This window comes from Condylura cristata, unplaced genomic scaffold (assembly GCF_000260355.1).
Source record: "Condylura cristata isolate star-nosed mole 26May11 unplaced genomic scaffold, ConCri1.0 scaffold00003, whole genome shotgun sequence".
NCBI lineage: Eukaryota > Metazoa > Chordata > Mammalia > Eulipotyphla > Talpidae > Condylura > Condylura cristata.
In genome coordinates this window covers 26,819,494-26,842,384 of record NW_004567104.1, presented here as the reverse complement: position 1 = coordinate 26,842,384, position 22,891 = coordinate 26,819,494, and the positions used below count along the sequence as shown (strand labels likewise).

Below are 22,891 nucleotides of genomic sequence, written 5' to 3'. Positions count from 1 at the left end.
AATAAATAAATAGAATCACTGCCAAGAATAAAGCCCTGTTAATGATGTGCACCTTGAGAGGGGGAGAAAAAAGATACCCCTTTTTTATGAGGCAGTGAATATTATTGATATTATTGAGATTCATGTCTTTTAAATCTGCATATGAATATTTTATATACATACTCAAAGATTTAGTGATCGATAACATGTTTCTAATTCTGTAGCTTTAATTATAAGACATAAAAGTTTCATCTCTTTATAGATTATTTTCCCTTCCTCTGAGGGAAGCCATTCTTTAAAGGAATCTATATAAGCATTAATTTTACTTATCTGTTTGCTATTTATTAAGCTACCTACTTGAACCCTCACATGTCTATTAAAGTGGGACTGTGAAATAGGGAAACTTTAAAAAGAAATGATACGTAGTTCTGTGTCCTGGGTGTTAACAATCTGAACTTCTATATTTGAATGATGGAGATTAATAATTTGAATTCAGTAGAACATGATAAAGTTTTAGTCATTAGAATATAAGGCAATCAGGAACGGAGTTCCATTTTTCACTTGATAGTCTAAAAATACTCAGCAAAGAACTAAGCGCTGACATGGAACTCATTCCTTAAACTTAAGGCCTGAGTCCCTACAGAAGAGTGTTAAATTAAGGTCTTCTGAAGAAATAAATGAAAATCTAGGAATAGGTTTCAGGAAGGGAGACCTTGGATCACTTTTACTTAGTGTTTTAAAGAGCTAACATATGCTAGTGCTTCCATGAGAAGGATCCTCCCAGGGAAATAAACTCTCTCTTCCTCCATTGCTTGGCTGCTAATAATCTTAAGTTGTATGTGCACATTTTCCTTTGTTCCCACTCATGACTTTAGTAAGCGCTAAACAGCTAGTCATTTCTTACCGTCCTGGAATTGCACAAAAATCCTTGGATCAATTCAGAGATGGCACTTGTTAGAACTGGATGCTATAGCCAAAGTGTACAGTTGAATTATTTTCCCCTCCTCTGTCTTTTTCCCTCTCAGCCCCTGACTGTTTTAGTTGCTTGGCAACCCATCTGCCTTGATAGCTGATGTCAGCTCATTTTCACTTAAACTTAGCCCAGGAATGTTTTCAAGGAGTGCATCTGAGTTGGTATAATGCTGGGGAAGACTCTAACTCCTGTTACCAACTCATTTCATTTCTGAAACTGCAGACGAACGGGCTCAGGCAAGCTGAATGTAAATGTGGATCTCACAAGGGATTAGTTTACTGGAACACTGTAGCCTTAGGGACTTTATTTCTTACTTCTAGGAGCTTAGCAAATGAGCCTGAGCAGTATTTTCTCTGCCTGAAGTTCTCTGTGTACTTTAAAGGAGTAAAAAGGCACAAAAATTAACCTTAATTCCTGAATATCAGAATTTAGCCAATTACTTTAGATGAGTCTTTGGAATGAAGGGCCAGGAAGATGAATAAGCCCACATTGGGAGGAAAGAAGAGTTTCCCTATGTGTGTGTGTGTGTGTGTGTGTGCATATACATATAGACACATCAGCAAAAATGCATTAAAACACATTTAATCCAGCAGAGGGCAGAAGGGAGTTTTAGCTTATGACGATCCCCCCAAAATTGTGGCAATTCCAGGGAAAATTCAGTGGCACTTTTGCAAAAAGTTATTCCTATTCTTCTAAATGCAGTTTGCTCTGGTTACATGAACAGCTCTTGCTAGTGTTTGATCTTGCCTGTTTGATCTTGCCTAGGACAGAAGAATGTATAGAAGTGTGAAGTATTTGTGTCTCAGAGGGGACAGCAGTTTGGTAACCAATAACAGTACCCATCTAGTTGATTCAGGTCTAGTTGATTCAGCATCTCATTTTCCCAGGTGTATTTATAGCATTTGGAATCATGATGAGTGAAATACTTCATTATCAGTTGTTTCTCTGGGAATGGCACTGGACTCATGTATGGATGTATAAAATAGTGAAATGTTTTCAACCACTCACTCTGGATTCTGAGAAGTCATTTTGATCCTTTTGTAGGTACAGTGAAAACTTGGGATAGTAACATTTATTACTTTGTAGAGATGACGTTAATAATGAAATGTGGCAATAGAGAAATAAATTTTTGTCTTGGTGCTTATGATAACTTCCATGGTTGCTCAATGTGGCTTTGTAAAAAAACAAAACAAAATTTTCCATGCTATATTTGTAGTGAAGATCATATTAGATGGGGGTTTCTTCGAAAACAGTTCCTGAAATGGAGTTAGGAGATTATTAAAGACTAATTTGAGATTAGCCTTTGTGGAAGGGAGGGGAAGAGGAAGAAGCAGTTTCAGGTAGATGAAGAAGTTGGGGTTCTTTGCAGACTCAGCATCAGCCTCAGCTGAACTGATGCCCCTAGGAGCCCTGTATTCAAATGATTTTTCAGAGAACCCCATATTGGGGCATTGCAAATTTACCAGTTGTAGCAGGTGTACCCTCCCCCCAACCTGACCACAGGTCATGACCTGGCTCTGGGGTCTGTGGCCCCCAAGAATCCCTTAAGGCATTATGCTAAGGAAATCAGAAGCTCTCACTGAAGAGGCACAGGTAGCCTGAGAAATGGCTCACACAATCAGGTACACTGGATTCTTATTCTACTGAATTTCTTTGGGTAACTTATTCATAACCAAAGTTGTTAGCTTGCTATATTCCCATTTGTATGGAAGGAAATGTTACTAAATAGAAGATTTTATCATGAGTAGTATTGTTAGGATTTTAAAGAATTTTTATACATGAGTATTAAATTCTAAAGCATGATAGAAGTACAAACACATAAACATGGTTTATTTATTTGCATGTGAGTGTCCTGTGAATCACAAGCTAAGTTGACTGCGAGTACTTGCAATGAATAATGAAATCATGGTTCTTTGTGATCGTTGGAAGGAAATTGTGAAATAAGTCAGAAAAAGTGGTGCTGGTAGTTTTTCAGATAATAAAATATAATGACCATATAATTAAAGGGCAGGAGGCAGGGAGGGTAAAATTATATATTCATGGACCGTTTACATTGTCATAAGCAGCCCATATATCAGCCTTATTAATTTCATCTCTTTATTTCCTCATAGCTTTGACTTTATGCCTTCCGAGTCAGACTTCTGTGCCTGCATAACACCTACTTGAGACATGTTATCACTCTCAAAGATCTCACAATCTCAGCAAAAAAATCACTTTCATAATTCCACTACCATCTCATCAGAAAAGTATAAAATTCAAGAAGGTGTTAAGCTCATGGTATAGGAGATGAGTTTTTTATAAATTTAATTTTTTCTTGAACTCTCTACTTCTATTATTGGTAAAAAATATTATTGTCTTTTTGAAGACAAGTTCCACTTATTCACATTTAAGGAAATGCCAGATACTCAAGTGTGAGTAGTCATAGTTTATCAGTTGTTGTTTAAAGAAGAAACAGTTAAGTTAGCCCACAACTCAATCACATGAGTATTTGTCTTGAAGACAGCTTTTGTATTTCAGTCTAAGGCAGACTTTCTGATCATTCCATCTATACTTTCTCAACCACATATTAGGAAGGTGGTTGGGGATTAAAAAGTGCTAAATTGGCCCTCCCTGGTGGCACAGCTGGTTGGGGCGCTGCACTGAGAAACTTAAGCCACTTCCGCATGAGTTCGATCCCCACCTGCCCCGGAGGTGACCACATGGCCCGGCAGACCTCTCCTGACCCGCCCGCTGCTCCCCTCAGCGGTGTACTTCGTCGATCTGCCTGTTCTACTCCCCACTCTGTCCCTGGTGAACCCTCTCACCTCCGCATCTCTGGCCTGTACCCCAGTTCTGTATGAATAAATAAATAAATCTTTTTTAAAAAAGGTGCTAAATTATCGTTGGGATTCAGTAAGATTAATCCATTTTTCTTTTCTATCAAGGATTTTCTGAAGTGAAGCTGAATTTTTTAAATGCTAGTGCATGTCGTAGAAACCAGTACAATGACTGCTAGTATCACGGGGTGCCAATACAAAGCCTCCAGCAGCGTGGCCCCTGTTTTGTGTGTGTATGTGTGCATTTAAAAATTTACTTTTATTCATTTATGCATACAAAAACTGGGGTGTAAGCCAAAGGTGTGTGTGTGGGGTGGGGAGTGGTGGTGAAAGGATTCAGCAAAGACAGAGTGGGGAGCAGAGCAGGCAGATTGAAATAAACTGCTGAGGGAACAGCAGGAAGACAGGAGAGGTCTACTGCTGTGCCATGTGAGTTAGCTTCCCTGAGGGGGATTGAATTCATGCCATAGTGGCTGGCAAGAACTTGATATTGCTGAGCACTTAACCCATGCACCACCAGGGGAGCCCCCTCTGTTTCTTTTGTACCTTCGAGCGTCATCTCAAGTGTCAACACAGCTCAAGTGGAGACGTTAAATAAGCATCAGTGTGATTATGAAGAGTTCTAACGTCACTGCTCCCTGTCCACAAGCCACATTGAGAAGCACTGGGATAGAAGAAGGTTTGAACATGGAGAGTCTGGGGGAGGAATAATCTTTGGCCACAGATGAGAAGAGCCTGGCTTTCTATGATGGCTACAGAGATGGAGAGGAAATGATCTGAGGGAAGTTGCAGAGGTTACATAGATAAGATTTGGCAGTGGAAAGGCAGGGAAAAGATGCAGCTTATTGAAATCTCGGCCAGAGTGGCTGAATGGAGGTTGCCTAATCAAGGTGATGACTAGAAGAGAAAGCCTGTGTTATGATTAAAAATGATATTGTGTTTACGGTGAGGGAAACATCTGTTGTAATTCTTCCTACAGAATAGGGTAGATTCTGGCACTGACAGGGAAGGACACAGAGAATTTGGCTGGTTGTGGGCGGCAGGCTGAGATATGATTTTGTGATTTTGAACTGATAGTGATAGTGTCTCTTGGAAGGTCAGCACATCCTATATGGATGCTTGAGCCTCTTGTGTCTCTGCTTCTTATATCAGTGGTTTCTCTTTCCCCTCCTAGGAATGGTGCAAAAGCTGGACCAGAAACTTCCAGTGGCCAACGAGTACCTGTTGCTCTCTGGAGGTGTCCGGGAAGGTGTGGTGGACCTGGACTTAGATGAGCTCAATGTCTATGCCCGGGGGACCGACTATGATATGGACTTCACCCTCCTGGTGCCAGCCCTTAAGCTACATGACCGTAACCAGCCTGTGACCCTGGACATGCGTCACTCAGCCTTGTGCCACTCTTGGCTGAGCCTTCGGCTCTTTGATGAGGGGACGATCAGTAAATGGAAAGACTGCTGTACCATCGTGGATCACATCAACGGCTCCACCAACTATTTCTTCTCCCCAACCAAAGTGGCCGGCTGGTTTTATGACTCCATCAGCATCGTCCTCTCCGAGATACAGAAGAAGCCCCAACGAGGCATGCCAAAGGTGGAAAAGGTAGAAAAGAATGGGACCATCATCTCCATCATTCTGGGTGTGGGGAGCAGTCGCATGTTGTACGATATTGTCCCTGTGGTATCTTTCAAAGGTTGGCCGGCAGTGGCCCAGAGCTGGCTCATGGAGAACCACTTTTGGGATGGGAAGATCACCGAGGAAGAGGTCATCAGTGGGTTTTACTTGGTGCCTGCCTGCTCCTATAAGGGGAAGAAGGACAATGAATGGCGACTGTCCTTTGCCAGGAGCGAGGTGCAGTTGAAGAAATGCATCTCTAGCAGCCTCATGCAGGCCTACCAGGCCTGCAAAGCCATCATCATCAAACTGCTGTCCCGGCCCAAGGCCATTAGCCCCTACCACCTACGGAGCATGATGCTCTGGGCCTGCGACAGACTGCCTGCCAACTACTTGGCTCAAGAAGACTATGCAGCCCACTTTTTACTGGGCCTCATCGATGACCTGCAGCACTGTCTGGTCAACAAGATGTGCCCTAATTACTTCATCCCTCAGTGCAACATGCTGGAGCACCTGTCGGAGGAGACGGTCATGCTCCACGCTCGGAAGCTCTCCTCCGTGCGCTCAGACCCTGCGGAGCACTTACGCACCGCCATCGAGCACGTCAAAGCTGCCAACCGGCTGACGCTGGAGCTCCAGAGGCGGGGGAGCACCACCAGCCTCCCCTCCCCGCAGTCGGACGGCGGGGACCCCAACCAACCCGATGACCGTTTGGCAAAAAAACTGCAGCAGCTAGTGACTGAGAACCCGGGAAAGTCCATCTCCGTCTTTATTAACCCCGATGACGTCACCAGGCCCCATTTCCGAATTGATGACAAATTTTTCTGAGCGTTTGCTGCCCCATTGTCCCCTTCCCCATTCTGAAACTCTCACGTGTAGTGCGGTTTGTGATGCTGTCTTTCCGTTTTTTACATATCCAGCCTCGATTGGATCTGTTAAGAACACATGTTACGTTTCCTGGTTCTGCAGGATGGCGCAGGCTCTGAAACAGTATATTACTATTTCATATTCTGCCACGGATTTCGTTGTTTACTTTTTGTGGTTATTGTCACATGGTTTGTTGTTTTTTGTTTAAGGAGAACTTGAGCCATAGAAGAAAACGACCATGAATTCTCTTGCTTTTTTCTGTTTCATATTTTGTGCAAACTTGTTAATAGGGATGGGGAAACAATCTCTTTCACTAAGGAGTATATTCCTTTTTGTTTTTGTTTTGTTTTGTTTTATGAGCTTTCATCACTACAGGTATGTGAGAATCACCTGAACCTGGGAACTACCTGGTATGTTAGCTGGATGTCTTTCTTATGACTAGGGGCCTAAGTAGTTTCCCCCTGTCCAGCAAAGGATGTAGACTTTGCCGGAATGAGAATGCTACCAATTGTGTTTTGGAGCAACTTCATTGAATGTAATTGTCCTCAAATCAGAACTTTAGATGGTTTGGAGGGTGTATCTGACAACTTTCCAAACAGAATTAAAGTTTCCAAATGGTAGATTTAGTGTGTGTAATTATTTGAAGCCTTATTTAAATCTTATCAAAGAACATACCATTATAATTGTTATTTGCACTAATGAAATCTTTACCATTATCAGAGTTCTAATGGTTGTGTTTCAAACTCCTGTTGAAATGTCATTTTTCATTTAGCCCATCCTCTCCATCGACAGAACAATTCTTCACATTTGTTTTGTTCTCCTTTAATTGTGGGGCCCTGTTTTGCCCTCCTTGATTTTCCTGGTTCCTGTCTTATTGAGAGAAGTGTTTAAAGCTTTATACCTGCGAAGAGACTTTACCTGAAGCTGGGGAAAATACCTCCTTGATAAAGTTGGTGTCTTTGTGTTTCTTTTGGGGTTATAGAAGTCAGCTTTTTTGTAAAGTCTCTTTGCTTTTACTGAAACTTTGAGGAAAATTGGCAGGGAGGATTTATAACCCCCAAATAGAAGATATCAGACCCATTCAAAAACAGTCTGCTATTGAACAGGAACCAGGAAGGCTGGATGGCAGCTTTGATGCAGCGATGTCCTGTGTTCATGAATGAAATAATTTGCCAGTCCAGGTATTACCAGGCATCGGTGCCCTGTTTTGGAATAGACTCCTGGCACCACATGGTGTTTGAGAGGTCACGGGGTGTGCCAGTGTCTCAATGGATGACCATGATGTCTATTATTGGAAAGGCCAAGTAACATTTTGGTTTTGGTTTTGAATGTCCAGACTTCCAAGTAGGATTTTGGCCAATTAAATTTAGACATAATGCTGTCTTGGGTTTTTGCATGGGAATTACTGTAATGTTTATAAATGAAAATGAAATCATTCAACCATCTTAAGTCAAACACAAAAAATAATAATAAAAGAAATGTACTGGCCTTGGAATTGTGTTGTTATTGTTAGTTTTTAATCTGGAAAGTATTTTCTTATTTGTCATAGTACCAGTAATTTTCAGAAAGGACTGCTTTGTGCTTGCTGTTTTCTCTCAGGTCAGATAATCCATGCTGTGAAGATCCAGTTTTCATTTTCCCCTCCCCACTTTTCCTACCAGTATCTGCCTATTCTCCACAAAATCTTTTCTGGAAACAACATCATCGCTAGTAACATGTGTGCATCCTGATTGGTATGAACCAAATGGACACCACCTCCCATAAGCCTCTCCAGTCAGCTTGGAACATGGGACATAAGCATGCTCTGTGACTATGGAAGAAGCAGCAGTTGACTTCTGTGGTACTGACAATTATCATGTAATCACGACTAGAATCACCTTAGGACGAAACTTCCATTGGGTGGTACTGTGGGGAAATGAAAAATAACATGAACCCCTAGATAGCAACCCCCACCCACAAGTCCACTCCCACTTGATTTTTTTTGTGAAATAGGTCAACACTTAATTATTTAAGCAGAAGTGAATTTGGCTCAATTTATCAAAATCAAAATACTCAAAGTAGTATACTGAATTACTTCCATGCATTTAAACTGCTTCAGCTGATATGTTTCTCCTAGGGATGTATGTCAGGGATATTTATCTAAGCTCTAAGTCTATGCCATCTATGTTTGAATCATTCCAAAGAATAATAGCCCCTGTAGCTACTAAATGTGCACCTGGTGAAATCTGTTAAAATTTTGATATTAGGATCATTTTGTTAAACTGCCTAGATTAAAAGAAAAATGTATAATTTACTAAAGTAGCAAGCATATTCAAACATGACTCCCCCTCCCCTTTAAAATCAACTGTTAATTATCTTAGCTGTCTTAGTTAGCACCATATATACAAGAAACAACATTTACCATACATACATACATATATAGATAGATAAGATTTTGATGAATTGAGCCAAATTCATCATATATGTTCAATTATTTATGCAAGCAGAACTGAGGTACAGGCCAGAGGTGCAGGGATGGTGAGAGGATTCACCAGAGACAGTGGGGAGCAGAACAGGCAGACCTATTGAAACACACTGCTGAGGGGAGCAGTATGTAAGGCAGGAGAGGTCTGTTGCACCATGTGGGTCACCTACCTGGCAGAGGATGTAACTAGTGCTGCAGTGACTGTAGATTGTTTCAAAGTGCTGACTTCACCCCCATGTGCCCCCAGGGAGGCCCAACACTTAACTTTTACACTAATGTAGTGTGACCCAGATTTTTGAGTTTGGATTGACTGTTTTTAAGCCACAGGTGGGTTTTGACTTTCATCAAAAATTAGAGAAACAGGCCCTCCCTGGTGGCGCAGCGGGTTAAAGCACAGCACTGAGAAGCTAAAGCCACTTCTGCATGAGTTCAATCCCCTCCTGCCCTGGAGGGGACCACATGGCACAGCAGACCTCTCCTGACCCGCCCGCTGCTCCCCTCAGCAGTGTACTTCATTGATCTGCCTGTTCTGCTCCCCACTCTGTCTCTGGTGAATCCTCTCACCATCCCTGCACCTCTGGCCTGTACCCTGGTTCTGTATGCATAAATAAATAAATATTTTAAAAAAATTAGAGAGACAATATGTTTGCATTTGGATGGTGAAGAATACACAAGAAGTTTCAGAAAAGTCAAATATTAATCTCCCACATAATAGCATTGTTAGAAGGTTTTAACATGTATTTAGCCTTCATTTGGCCTGGCAGCTGAGATGAGAAGTTTTACATTCCTAGACCACTTTCCCACTCTTCTGCACAGAAAAGATTGATTTTTTAGAAGATTTTATTTATTTATGCTCACAACTGGGGTATAGGCCAAGGATCAGGAGCCATGAGAGGATTCACCAGAGACAGAGTGGGGAACAGAACAGGCAGATCTATGAAGTACATTGCTGAGGGGAGCAGCAGGTGAGTGGGGAGAAATCTGCCACATCATGTGGGTCACCTCCACGGCTGGAGATAGAACTCACACCACTGAAGTGGCCACGGCCAGTTTGCTGCCTTCCTACCTGCAGGGAGGGCCCAGAAAAAATTCTTAATGTGACATTGACAAGGGTAGGTACATTAACATATTTTTCATTCATCATCTTCTCCACAGATTAATCATAAGCTTAAAGGTAAGGTTAAAAGTGAAGGGAGACTGGGCCCTCCCTGATGGTGCAGCGGGTTAAAGCACTGCACTAAGAAGCTTAAGCCACTTCCCCGTGAGTTCGATCCCCGCCTGCCTGGGAGCGATCCACATGGCGCTGAGTTCGATCCCCGCCTGCCTGGGAGCGATCCACATGGCGCGGCAGACCTCTCCTGACCCGCCCGCTGCTCCCCTCAGCAGTGTACTTCATCCATCTGCCTGTTCTGCTTCCCACTCTGTCTCTGGTGAATCCTCTCACCCTTTGCATCTCTGGCCTGTACCCCGTTCTGTATAAATAAATCAATCTTTAAAAAAAAAAAAAAGTGAACGGAGACTAAACTTTGTCTCTTAACTTACATTTTTACCTGGCAGCATTGGGCGATGTTCCTTTCCTTTCTGACTTTCCCAGTCAGAGAATGCCTCTGCCTCCAAAATCATCTCAATTTTAGGTCAATAAATCTATCCATCTACCTGGAATATTTATTTTGATAGAATAGCTTTAATCTCTTACTGCACCAGTACAGACACACAGTGACTACCTGATGGCATGAAGCTTTGTGCTAGGTACTTTATATGTTTGAACCTGTCTTAGTATCACAATTTCTCCAAACATTTAAACAAATCAAGACTCAGATGACTTGTTCAAAGTTCCATAGACAAGTGGTAAGACAGAGCCAAGATTTGAAGTTATTTATTTACAAAATTAAAAACTTTTTACTATGGCATTCTCTTACATAAGAATGTACTATTGCTTAAGATAAGTTCCATTATTTACATTTTTAGAGAACCAGTATTCAGATAGGAAATAAAGCATAAATGGCAGAATCTGGATCAGACTGTTTTGCAGAGTTTATAGATTACCTACAAAGAGTTAATTTTCTGACATGGACAGATCATGATAAAAGAGAGGTGAAAATATCTGGTTTGGTTATAAAATAGACCAAATGACTATCAATTCCTGAGTTCAAAGATATCAACTGAAGAAGAACTGTTATTATCAAGACAATATTTTTTTTTCAGATTTAGGGAAAGAACTATTAATCTTTGAAAAGCTAAACTATTTAACACAGAATTTAGTTATATTTAAAAACTGACTGCAAGTGACAAGTAACCAGGAGCTCTAGTGGATCTTTCAGCTGGTATTGATCTAAAATTGAAATAACATACATCAAATATCTTGTATTTTTTTAAAATGTCAATATAATAGTTTCTTTGGTGTGATAGCATTTTTCAAAACTCCTGGTTCATTTGTTACATCAGTTTACTAAACCCACAATAAGGTCATCACCACATTTTAGAAATCTGTACACTCACTGAATTTATTTTTAATCTGTATATTACTATCAATACATCTACTCTTACACCAGCTTCCACAAACTATAATCAAATTAAAGACTGAGGTGATTTTAAAGATGACTTAAGAATGAACCAAAGTATAAGGTGGCATCCTTGGTTATGACAATGAAAAGGGTCTTGAGATTAGCTGGGATTTATTTCTGATCCCAACCCTGGACAGAGCCTATGTGTGGGGGACTGTAACACATATCTGTCATCACATGCCAGACTCTTCCTTCTTCATGACAATAATATAAAGACGCTTACCATTTCACATGCTAATAAGAATGATTAAAATCGAACCTATCCAATCTTCTGTGATCATAGGCACAAGGTCTGTACTGCTTGCTGAAATTCACCAAGTGACTGTGCTCTGAAGAGGACCCCATTGAAGAAAGAACATTCATGAGATCATACAGAAACAACCCACACCAACAGAGCAAGCACTAGATGATAAGCCTAGTCTCTGAAATTCACTTAGTCTGACAAGAGAGTGTGACTCTGGGCAAACACCTTCCCTTCTCTGGATCTTATTTGCTCTCCTCATTTGTAAATTGAGGCGAGAGTGTACGGTGAGGTGTGTGATCTCTAAGGACCCCATCACATAGACTTTGTTGACAGTAGAGGGAGAATAAACACTCAAAGCTAGAAACTGGACACAGGGGAAGATTAAAATATGACAAATAATGACAGGTAAATGGGATTTGTAGACACATGCCGTGTCTTCAGATGAACTGAGGTGGACGGAAATATTCATAGCAGGGAGAGCTCAGATAGGTTGGATATGGAGAGGACATTGCTTTTGCCTATTTCATTCTCCTTTTTTTTTTTTTTTTTTAATTCTCTCCAGGGTGGCCTCATTGTTCTGAGAGCTCCCTGAGACTGGCCTTGAGGTCGTAGTTACAGCTCTCTGTGTACCCTCTGCACAGTTGTGCTTGTGGCGTTTTATAAAGTTATTCCTCACAAAAGGATTCTGCTAGAAAATTGGAAGCTTTTTTGACTTTCAGGTTGCTAAATATAGTTCAAGTATTAACCTTGGCTAATGCACACATTAGTTTTGTTCCTTTTATTGGTAGGAGAATTGTGAGAGAAAGCAAGCTATTTAGGGATTGTGTGACAAGTAGATAAAACCAGATTGGGCATATCATCATCCCCTTAAATTGATATCTACCTATCATATGTTCACCTGATGGTAGAAACTTTTGGGGTACTGACAAGATAATAGTATGACTCCAGCCAACGAGATCTTTCCTTTTTGACTGACCCTCTATTCATCTCGTGTCTTTCTTGCTAGTAGAGTAGAGAAGAATCACAGCAAAGTGTCATGGAGAATAGAACAAAGCAACACTGCTCAAAAGTGGATTCCTCATCTTAACCTTGAAGGTCCTGATCTAGATCTCAAATCTTGACATTAACCGCTTAGCGGATGGAGATTTATATCCAAATTCAAATCTCTTGGGTTGTTTCTTAAATTTCTATTTCATTTACTTCTGCTTTGATTTTTATTATTTCCTTTCTTCCGCTTGTTTTTGTTTTTTTGTTGTTGTTGTTCTTTGTTTTTTAGTTCTTTGAAATGGGAGACTAGGTTGTTTCTTTGAGTTCTATCTTGTTTGATATGAGCCTTTATTGCTATATACTTTCCTCTTATAACTGCTTTTGCTGTGTTCCATATATTCTGGAAAATGGTGTGCTCATTGTCACTCAACTCAAAGTGTTTTCTAATTACTTCTTTAATCTCCTTATTAATCCAATAGTCTTCCAGCAGTGTGAATTTCAATCTGCAGGAAGTAGGAGGGTTCTCTATTTTCTTTTCTTTCTTTTTTTTTTTTTTTTAGTTTGATGTCTTTATGGTCAGAGAAGATAACTGGGATGATTTTGATTTTGATGTATCTATTTGATGTTTGTCTTTGGCCCACAGAAATGTAGGAGATTGAATAGTACCAGGTCATTCCCACCTATGATCTTTCAATAAGCATAACCTCATGTTTCAAATGCTCAATGGATTTGAGACATTCTTTCCCACTTTCCTATTATATTTTAGAAATCACTGTCCTCTAAGTTTTCCCAATAGCCAACCAAAAATATTTTGACATACTTTCTGAGGTTTTTATTGCCGATATTAGGTGATTTTGAAATAAATTTAGAGATTGCTTTTCCAAACTATCCATCCTTATAATTCCAAAATGCCATCAGGCAACCTCCCTCCACCAAGTATCATTTCTCTACCTGGAAGGACAAGTAGTTATTGAGGGGGGTTTTCAGGTTTCTGCTTTTTTAATTGATCTCAGAGAAGAATTTGTTTCACTAGGGGAGAAGGAATGAATTAAAAATAAATATAGCTAGTTGATTTACAGATTTTGTTCATGTCTTGAATTTTTCAATGTGGAGAGGGCCTCGTGGAGTTTTTAAGTCGAGTGCAACCAATACCATCTATTCACATAATAGTTATGTAGTTCATGCTGCTATTAATTTGGTCAAGATGAGTGGTATGTACACCTTGATTAGATCTAAAAAATAACAATGCAATGACTAAAAAAGGTGAACTTTCCCCAACATGGATGGCAATGGAGAAAATTAAAATAAAAAGGAAAAAAGGAGAAAGACAAATATAAAATGTTTTTTCTCACTATGTGGAATATACAGAAACAAAACAAAGGGCCAAATAAAACCAAACCTTGCCAGAGGGAGGGGCCCAGTGGACTATGGTGGAGAACTACAGATGCCTTGATGGTGGATGTGGTACAGAAATTTATATCTGCAGAGCTGAGATCTTACTCTGAGTCATGTACAGTGTTGCAAACCAATATTACTTAATCTAAAAAAAAAAGAAAAAAAAAAGACTTTTGGCTCTTTCTGGTAGCACAATGTGTTAAATTACACCACTATGAAGCTATGGGCAGCCACTGAAGCAAGAGTTCTATCTCAGCCAGGGAGCTGACCCACATGGCACAGCAGACCTCTCCTGTCTTGCTTGCTGCTCCCCTCAGCAGTGTATTTCTTGGCGAGAGAGCACAATATCCTCACTGCAGACTCACCTGGGAGAAGCTGACCAATTACCTCTAAAATAGGGTCACTGGTGAACTCTTACCCCCCCACACATCTCTTGCCTATACCCAAGTTTCTTTATTCATAAATAAATAAATAAATCTTTTTAAAAATTAAAAAATGAAAAACAGACTTTTAGGGAGATCCTATGAAATGTCCATGTCTGCTTACCTCTTTTTACTCCCCTTCCCACTAGGCAGGGCCTGGGGTTTAGGTGAGGTTGGGAGAGTTTGGTAAAATTAAATACTATGTACTATAGTGCAAATTCACAGCAAGTATGTTGGTTTTTGAATGAAGCCAATTCTTCCTGAGTCAGTTATTCACAACAGGATCATGTGGAAAGGCCAGAGGTTCTCACTGGTCCAGAATGAAGCCACAGATGAGCAGGGTGTTAAGTCCTCTTCTTCACTTTAGCTGAGGAAGATTAGCCCTTGCAGAGCTTGACTACAGATTTTCTTCTTCCTTCTTGTCAGAGGATTCTTTTGTTTTGTCCCTTTTCTCATTTGTCCTTAACTTCTTTTCCTGTCTGTGGTGGTTTAAGGATGTGTTCATGCTCCCCAGTGCTGCTTCACAGCAAATGGTCATTGATCATGCCCCTTTTCCTGTGCCCCCTATTTTAGAGGTAATTGGTCAGCTTCTCCCAGGTGAGTCTGCAGTGAGGATTTTGTGCTCTCTCCAAGTGCACCTTGCCCAGTACCGATTTTCACCTTCCTTGTGAAAGCTCTTCTTCAGCTATATATAACTTGGGGCATGGGTGTTTCCTGTTTCCTAATTTTGTCTCATAGGAGACTTTTTTTTCCACTTCAATTATTTCTTTCAACTGATCCCTAAAAACGTGTGCAAAGATATCTTTACTTCACCATTTTGTGATTCTTCACCTGCTGTTTTTTTGTTTGTTTGTTTGTTTGTTTTAAGATTTATTTATTTGTGCATACAGACCTGGGGTACAGGCCAGAGGTGCAGGGGGTGAGAGGATTCACCAGAGACAGAGTGAGGAGCAAAACAGGTCAACTGATGAAAACACTGCTGAGGGGAGCAGCAGGAGGCCAGGAGGGGCCTGCTGCACCATGTGGCTCACCTCCAGGGCAGGCGGGATCGAACTCATGTGGAAGTGGCTTTAGCTTCTTAGTGCAGTGCTTTAACTCGCTGTGCCACCAGGGAGGGTCCTGCTTTTTTTTTTTTTTTTTTTTAAATAAACAGAAGTATTAAAATATTTTTTAACCTGAAATTTAATTATTTCATTTGTGAAAACTGATTTTAAAGTCACCTTAGGTTATAAGGGAGTTCACATATAATTCCCCCCCCCTTTTTTTTTGTGCATCAAAAAAAAATGTAGTTCTTTAATCCTACTGGAGTATGTTTATGAAAATCTTAACTTAAATGTCTAATTTACTTAAATTTATGAATGGATGAATGGTTTATCTGTTTTTCCCTTACCATTTGTTTAAATCTATCTTTTCTTCACTTATATAATGCTACACAATGTATTATATTCTGAGATGGAGCTCAATGTACTATTCCATTCCAATCATCTGTCAAATTGCTTCTGTTTCAAATTCACAATATCTTAATTATTACATCTTGAATATATGTTTCATTATATGAGAGAATGAGTTTATCCCAGTCTCTTTACTTTTCCAAAATTTCTCTTAATTATTCCAGATATTTTTGAGGCATCTTGATAAAATAATTAATTGATAGTTTGTACCCTCGAATTCCCTTTTAGCAACCTGGAATTCATTTCCATAGTTCCCATAAATATTATTTTCACTATATAGTTTCTTAATAGTTACTATGGCTATCAAATTTTTTTAACATCAAGAAAAGGCCCTTCTTGTGGGACTAATGAAATAATTGCCATTAAAATTTCATTTAAAGAGTTCAAAAATTAAGAATTATCTATGCCTTGAATATTTAAAGGAGTTTCATTAAAACCAGTTAGGATTGATGCCATGTCGTGGGAGGGCTACATTTGCATTTTTAAAAGTTTTTAATAGATTTTATAGGGCATAAGAGAGACAAAATCATCCACTTAATACAGTCTGTTAATAAACACCGTATGCCAGGCACAATGAACTATTGGGGATACCCAGGCATGTTCTGTGCTACCTAGCATCTTAAGAACTTATTTTAAATGAATAAACTGGCAAATATTCCAATATTAAATAATTATTAAACTGACAAACTATTTTAAGTTCTTTTGAAGAGGTCTTTCTTCACTATTATCACTGCTTAAACTAATTTTGGAATGCTGACTGCTAAAATCTAAAAGAAACGAATTGTTGACCAACTTTGAACCCCCGATATAATTTCTAAAGCAGTATTTATCAGTTTTTATCTCAACCCAGATTTCTCAAGTGTTTTTATGCAATACCAACAATGTCTGAGGTTCACTGGGTTGGTGTTGAGAGTAGACAATGTTTGTAGTTTCCACCACATATCCCACACATGTGAAGCCACCTTGTTAGACTTTACAAAACTTACATAAATCCTTTACCTATATTTATATTTTTGTTAGACTTATGATGAACTCACAAATTTTTGTTTGTTTTTTTTTTGTTTTTGTTTTCCCATTTGAGTCTCAGACTATCCCACTTGGATATTTTTTCCCCCATATGGATCTTTAGGGCAAAGATTATTTCCTCCATTTTATAATTGACAAAACTTAGATAGAATGACTTCTTCAACATCACACAGATGTAGAGTGGTGGGTAAAAGGCAAGTATCTTGTCTCCTTACCATAAGGACAAAGAAAGTTATGTCAGTGCCATTTTGTGCCTCTAAGTGAAAAGCTATGAATATGTTGTTTAAAATTTATTTTCTACTACAGAGAGTGATCAAATTGTTTGGGACTAAATTCTCACACCTAAGTTTCCTTTTGAATTGCTTGCAGCTGGATGGCCCTTTTCTGTCTGGCAATGGCTCCTGTCCTTCCTTTTAAAAGATGATCTGGAAGGATCGTTGTTTCAGTCTTTCATCTCAGTATCTGCATCCTGACAAAAATTATAGGACTTTCTTCTTCATGAAGACATCTTGTCTTATCTTGCTAAGCTTCTAGTTTTGCCCTATCTGTTTTGTTTTGTTTTGTTTTTCATTTTAGTTAAGGAAGAAATTCAATAGTGGATAATTTTCATTACCAAAATATTCTGATTCTTATTTTCTATTTAATTCTTGCAATAGGTTTGTATTGATGTGACCTGCTAAATTTTATTCCTTTAAAAATGTCTGTTTTTTTTTTTCCATCTAGTGAAAACAAGTGTTTCTATAAAGGAGGTACATGAATTATTTAGGGGCCTACTATGTTTTACATGCATGTTTCTTTCATGTATGCTTTCTTCTGTCAGTTCAGTGACTTGGTTTTATTAGTAGATGGTGTCCTTGGGAGCAAGAGGTGAGTTATGTTTCAGAAGGTCAGGTAGAGGACGTGACTGACAGTTGACCTGAGAGTTGGACTGGGGCCATCAGAGGCTCTTTGTCTCTTCATCTGTCCTGAGAATCTATGCTTCTCCTACTAGTTCAACAACTTGAGCCTCTTCAAAGACACAATCTTTAGAACACAATGTGTTACTAAGACCATATAGGCTGAACAGTGAAGGTCTCTATATAAACTTTATGATTCAGCAGAAGGTAGAAGAGACCAGCTCAGCTTGTGGCCACCCAAGACATGCAAGTTTCCTTGGTCATTATAACACCATATTTCAGTCTGGAGTGTTCTGCCTCTTTGTCTGGTCTCCCCTTGCCCTCTATGTGCAGGCACCAGTTTTGAATTTCACTCAGAATTCCCAAGGTTTTGAACTGACTTATTCTGTGGTATTCTCATTTTGGGAGGAAAAACATAATCTTAAATTTGACCAATGATTTCAGAATATGCTTTCTTAAGTGACTGTCTTACACTCTAAAAATTTGGATCATGTCGAATTTAGGAGGAAAACATTTTCTTTGTCTGGAAATTTAAACATTACAAAAATATCTTCAGCTTATTTCTATGCAGGCTTTATTTTGAATTTCTGGTGACATTTAAATGTCTCCATTCTAAAGTCAATTGCTTGGTTTCTGTTTTTTTGTTGTAGGGATTGGAGTGCATTTATTTAATGCTTCTAGTCCTCATAATAGCAATACAGAAAATATTTTGCATTTGTGTACAGTGGTTACCTCCATGGTAACTTTTGAGCATTTTATAGGCATTACTTAGTGGATAATGTTATTAGAAATGATCCTCAACTGTTGACATTCTTTGTTTACTTCAGTGTGCTTCTTCTGTCTAATGGAAAAAGAAGAAAAAAATAAGAAGCTAAGAAAAGTCTTAGGAAGGCTAAAAATTAACCTAGTATTTTATCATTTATACTCTTTATGAGATTATTTGGTGAAATTATTTGAAGATGTTGAAGATTAACAAGAAAGAACTTGTCTTAGTGAGTGAGGAAGCCTAATTGACACCTATTTTTTACAGTATTGTTTACAGAATTTGAGATGCTTAGAGTTTAGTTTATGAAATATAGTTGCAACCTGAGGCTCAACTTACTATTATTTCTGTTGCTTGCAATCACAGACAAGCACAAATATCACCATTCTCGTGGATTCACTGATTGCTTGGATGCTTCCCTGGATGTTCATTACATCACTAGAACAAAGTCTGTGTGTAGCAGCTGAGGTCCCCTAGGGGGCAGCAAAGTAGCACTTGCATCACCTGCCAGTTCCTGGAGGAGTCTGGAGTCCTGGGCTCCGGAGAAGCCCTGCCTGAGAAGAGCAACATGCCAAGGTAGAAAAGCATCAGTAAGGATGTCAGGATCAAAAATATACGTACAGGTATGCACGGGGGAAAAATGGTAACTGACTTAGAAAGAGTGCTGGATTTGTGCCAGTTAAGGAGAAAAGTTAATATTTGCCATTTTGTTCCATGTCCTTTGAGTAGACACATGAAGGATGTAATAGGGTGCTTTCTGTACAGTGTTGTCTTAGGACATATGAAAAGAATCTGATAACAGTACACAGACATACCACTACCACCAACCCAGAAATCTGACTGTAAAACTGAAGCTGAGGGGGGTTGCGGGGTGGGCAGTGGAGGTGGCCGGGGAGTGGGGGGAGGGCACACAGTGGACTATAGAGGTGGACTCTGAGTATCTTGGTGGTATGTGTATCATGATGACATGTACCTGAAAAGGTAGAAGCTGACATTTCTGACTCATATACCATATTGTAAGTCAGTGTACCTTATTAAAAAAATAAAAGGGTGTGTGTGTGCGCGTATATATATATATATATATATATATATATATATATATATATACATACTTTATTTTATATACATACATATATATATAAGCCATCTATTCTAACAATTTTTTTAAAAGAGCATTTTGGGTCATTATTTAGAAGTTCAGTGATGTTTTTGTAAGCAGAGATAATCCCATGGAATTTAATTCTTGTTTGTATCTACTTGTCTATGGTAATTTTTTTTTAAAGATTTATTTATTCGTACAGAACTTGGGTACAGGCCAGAGATGCGGAGGGTGAGAGGATTCACCAGAGACAGAGCGGGGAGCAGAACAGGCAGATCGACGAAATACACTGCTGAGGAGAGCAGCGGGCGGGCCAGGAGAGGTCTGCCTCGCCATGTGGTCGCCTCCGGGGCAGGCGGGAATCGAACTCATGCGGAAGTGGCTTTAGCTTCTCAGTGCAGTGCTTTAACCCGCTGTGCCACCAGGGAGGGCCAGGTAATTTTTTAAAAAATATGTTCTTTCAATTAAAAATCATACCTTCTAAGAATCTACAGACTACCTGAAGAGAGGACTTACTATATACTGCCTGGCTGGGCAATGGAGCACTGTTTGGGAGTAATATAAGGCCCATATGAAGAAGTAGGAAAGTGGGAAGAAGTTGCCCTCTGTTTTTCCCTCTAAACATAAGTCTCTGTAGATATACTCTGAAGATAAGGTTAATGAATCTGCCTAGTCACTGTTACTAGTCTTCGGGGCTGTTTGGGGATTCTAAAGAAAATGAAGACTAACTTGGCTTGCAGAAATGGGGAGTTTTTATTATCTGGTTGAAGCCAGAAAGCCTTAAGGGAAATAAGTAATAAGAGACTTCACACCCTTATAAGATTACAAGGCAAGGACAAGGGGATGTGGAGGTCTTTATCAGGGAAGACGTGTGTCAACTCATCACAGAATTTTTGTTCACTGTTCTCTTTGCAGCTTCTCTTTGTGAGTTCTAAGCTTCTTGAAATTCTTAGCTTAAGGGAGCTAATTGTTAATTAGTATTATAAAAGAATCTATCATTTTTAGATATATTGACATATGGGTCTGTCTCCCTCACTATCAAAGAAATATCCAAACAACAGATCTTACAAACCAACTAGCTGAGAGGTGACACACATTTTCTGAAAAAGGAAGTGCAGGTAATCCCTAGTTAGCTTTTTTGATCATTGATGAGATGTGGCAGAAGGATAGTTAACACTGCTTTATTCTGGAATTAAAACTCACAGGGCTTGTGTCCAGTGTGAATCCCAGAACTTCTTGATGCCATTTGCAACAATATCTAGATTAACACTAGTATATAGCATAAAATAAGCTTTTGATCAATTGTTGTTAAATAATACATCAATTTACATGAATGAATACATCAATCTGGCTATTGGTCTATATGAAACACATATAGAACTCTTAACCCTGTATCTGCTACTCTCTAACATTTGCCTAAAAAAAATTGAAGAACATGGATACTTGTGAAAGAAAGACAGAGACAAACTATTTTCTAAAACTCGGTTTTAGAAGGGTTTACTGCATGTGGGGTAAGAAACTGATCAACTTCCAACTGATCAGCCTCTCAACAGCTGAAGCTTCTAAGCCAGTGACTCAGCCTCATTTGAGGCTCCTTCAAAGAGCCTCAAAGTGTGATTGGAGAATGTGAGGCTATGTCCAGATGTCTACAAATTCAAAGGATGAAAGCTGGCATCTGAGTGGCCAACATGTTCACCTGGACTTCTACTCAGTTGCCCACTGAGAGTGCATCTGGTCATTTTGAACAAGTATGTGATGCTGTGGGAGTTAATGTTTCAATTGACCAAAAAGTGTGGTAGGTGTAACCCCACAAGCAGCCAGAGGAGTTGTGGCGGGGTGACTATGGGCCCCTGGTGGTGAAGTTTTCTATCTTCACTAATTCCTGATACTTTTGTCATTTTTGTGATTCACATATTTTTGGAGTCTAAAGTAGGTCCAGTGTGTGACTGCTTTAACAATGCTAGTACAGTTTACAAGTTAAAGCATCATCAGTATTTCAAATACTTGATATGGAGAAATTTTGTTGTAATCAAACCCCACTTAGAGTTATAAAAAGTGCACTATCACATTTGTTCATGGAAGTTAAAGAAAAATTCGAATCTTTAAATAAATGTTAACTGTTTTAAATATTTAGATGGTTGTAAAAAAAAAAAAACCCCAGTGACTTTAAATATTTTATCATCTACTTTTGCGAATGGTTTCTCATCAACAATGACTATTGAAGAATTTAAAGAGCTCCACATTAAGAAGTCTTGTCAGGAATCAGCTGACAGGCTTTTCAAACATAAAACCTGAATCAATTTTATCTTTATTGACAGAATTGCAACTTTCTCAAGTTTTTGAAAAGGCTTTTATCATTTTTAAATTTAATACCTTTGAATATATTCTTTTTCTTATGATTATACAAGAAAATATAACTTTTCTTCCACCAAGCTATCTAAAAAATCGTTAGCGTGCAATTGTGTTTCATGTGCTATATAAAAATGACCACTTACTATGAACAGTAAGATATTAAAAAAAACAACCCTCCACATACACTAATGGAGGAAAACACCATATGAGACCACTTAGAAACTTAAGCTTTTGGGTGTTGTGGTTTCTAATAGAGAATTGTTCTTAGGTCTTGTGGTTTATCTCTTATGCTTGGTTCAGTCAAAGATCAGAAAGTTGTTGAAGTTTCCATTTTAGATATTATTGATTAAATTATCCAGGATGCACAAGGTAGGAACTTTTCAAATGTTTTAACTGAGCAGCCTATAGGATTTTTTCTATCAGTTTCCAGAACTGTAATTCTCAACTGCAGTAACAGATTTTTACCCATCAGAGGATGTGTAGCTTTGGGGTTTTATTGAGAAACTGTATCCTTCTCCTTTTTCTCTATGCACAATAATTTTATTAAAGTTCTTTCACAGAAGAGTCTCCTTTGTAATTGGTAGCTGAAGCCAAAGATTGTTACAGGTCGCGCCCCCTGGAGGGGAGTGCTGGTGAGGATGGATAGCCCCAGACAAAATACAAACAAAGTATCCTTGAGGGTGGAGATGCTGATAAAAAACATGAGGGACTGCAGAAGCAGCCCCTGGGATTCAGCTTTTGAGATTTAAGCGTTTTTCAGAGGTTCAGCGATTCCAGAATCAGCAGTTTCTGTCCCCACCATGTTGATCTTCCAGAAAGCTGTTGCTGGCCTCTGAGGGAGGAGAAGAGACCTCCAGTAGCCAGCCTCAGAGGAGAAAACGTCGCAGGCCTTGCAAGTACTACAGCGACTGAAACTGTTCCGGGATTTTGCTGCTGTTGCTGCCTGGCAAAGAAGGCAAAGCCCTCGCTGAGCTGTGTGAGT

At 39.3% G+C, this 22,891-nt stretch overlaps 1 protein-coding gene across 1 annotated transcript; it reads left to right on the top strand.

The window, feature by feature from the left end:
* Positions 1-4,930: 4,930 nt before the first annotated feature.
* MB21D2 (Mab-21 domain containing 2) lies at positions 4,931-7,717 on the top strand. Its single transcript, XM_012734733.1, has one exon. It carries the CDS (start codon positions 4,945-4,947, stop codon positions 6,205-6,207), a length of 1,263 nt encoding a protein of 420 aa, XP_012590187.1. The 5' UTR covers positions 4,931-4,944; the 3' UTR covers positions 6,208-7,717.
* Positions 7,718-22,891: the final 15,174 nt, after the last annotated feature.

Excerpts from the sequence above, each read along its gene's own strand:
- MB21D2 (XM_012734733.1), top strand. The coding sequence starts at position 4,945 with ATGGTGCAAAAGCTGGACCAGAAACTTCCAGTGGCCAACGAGTACCTG.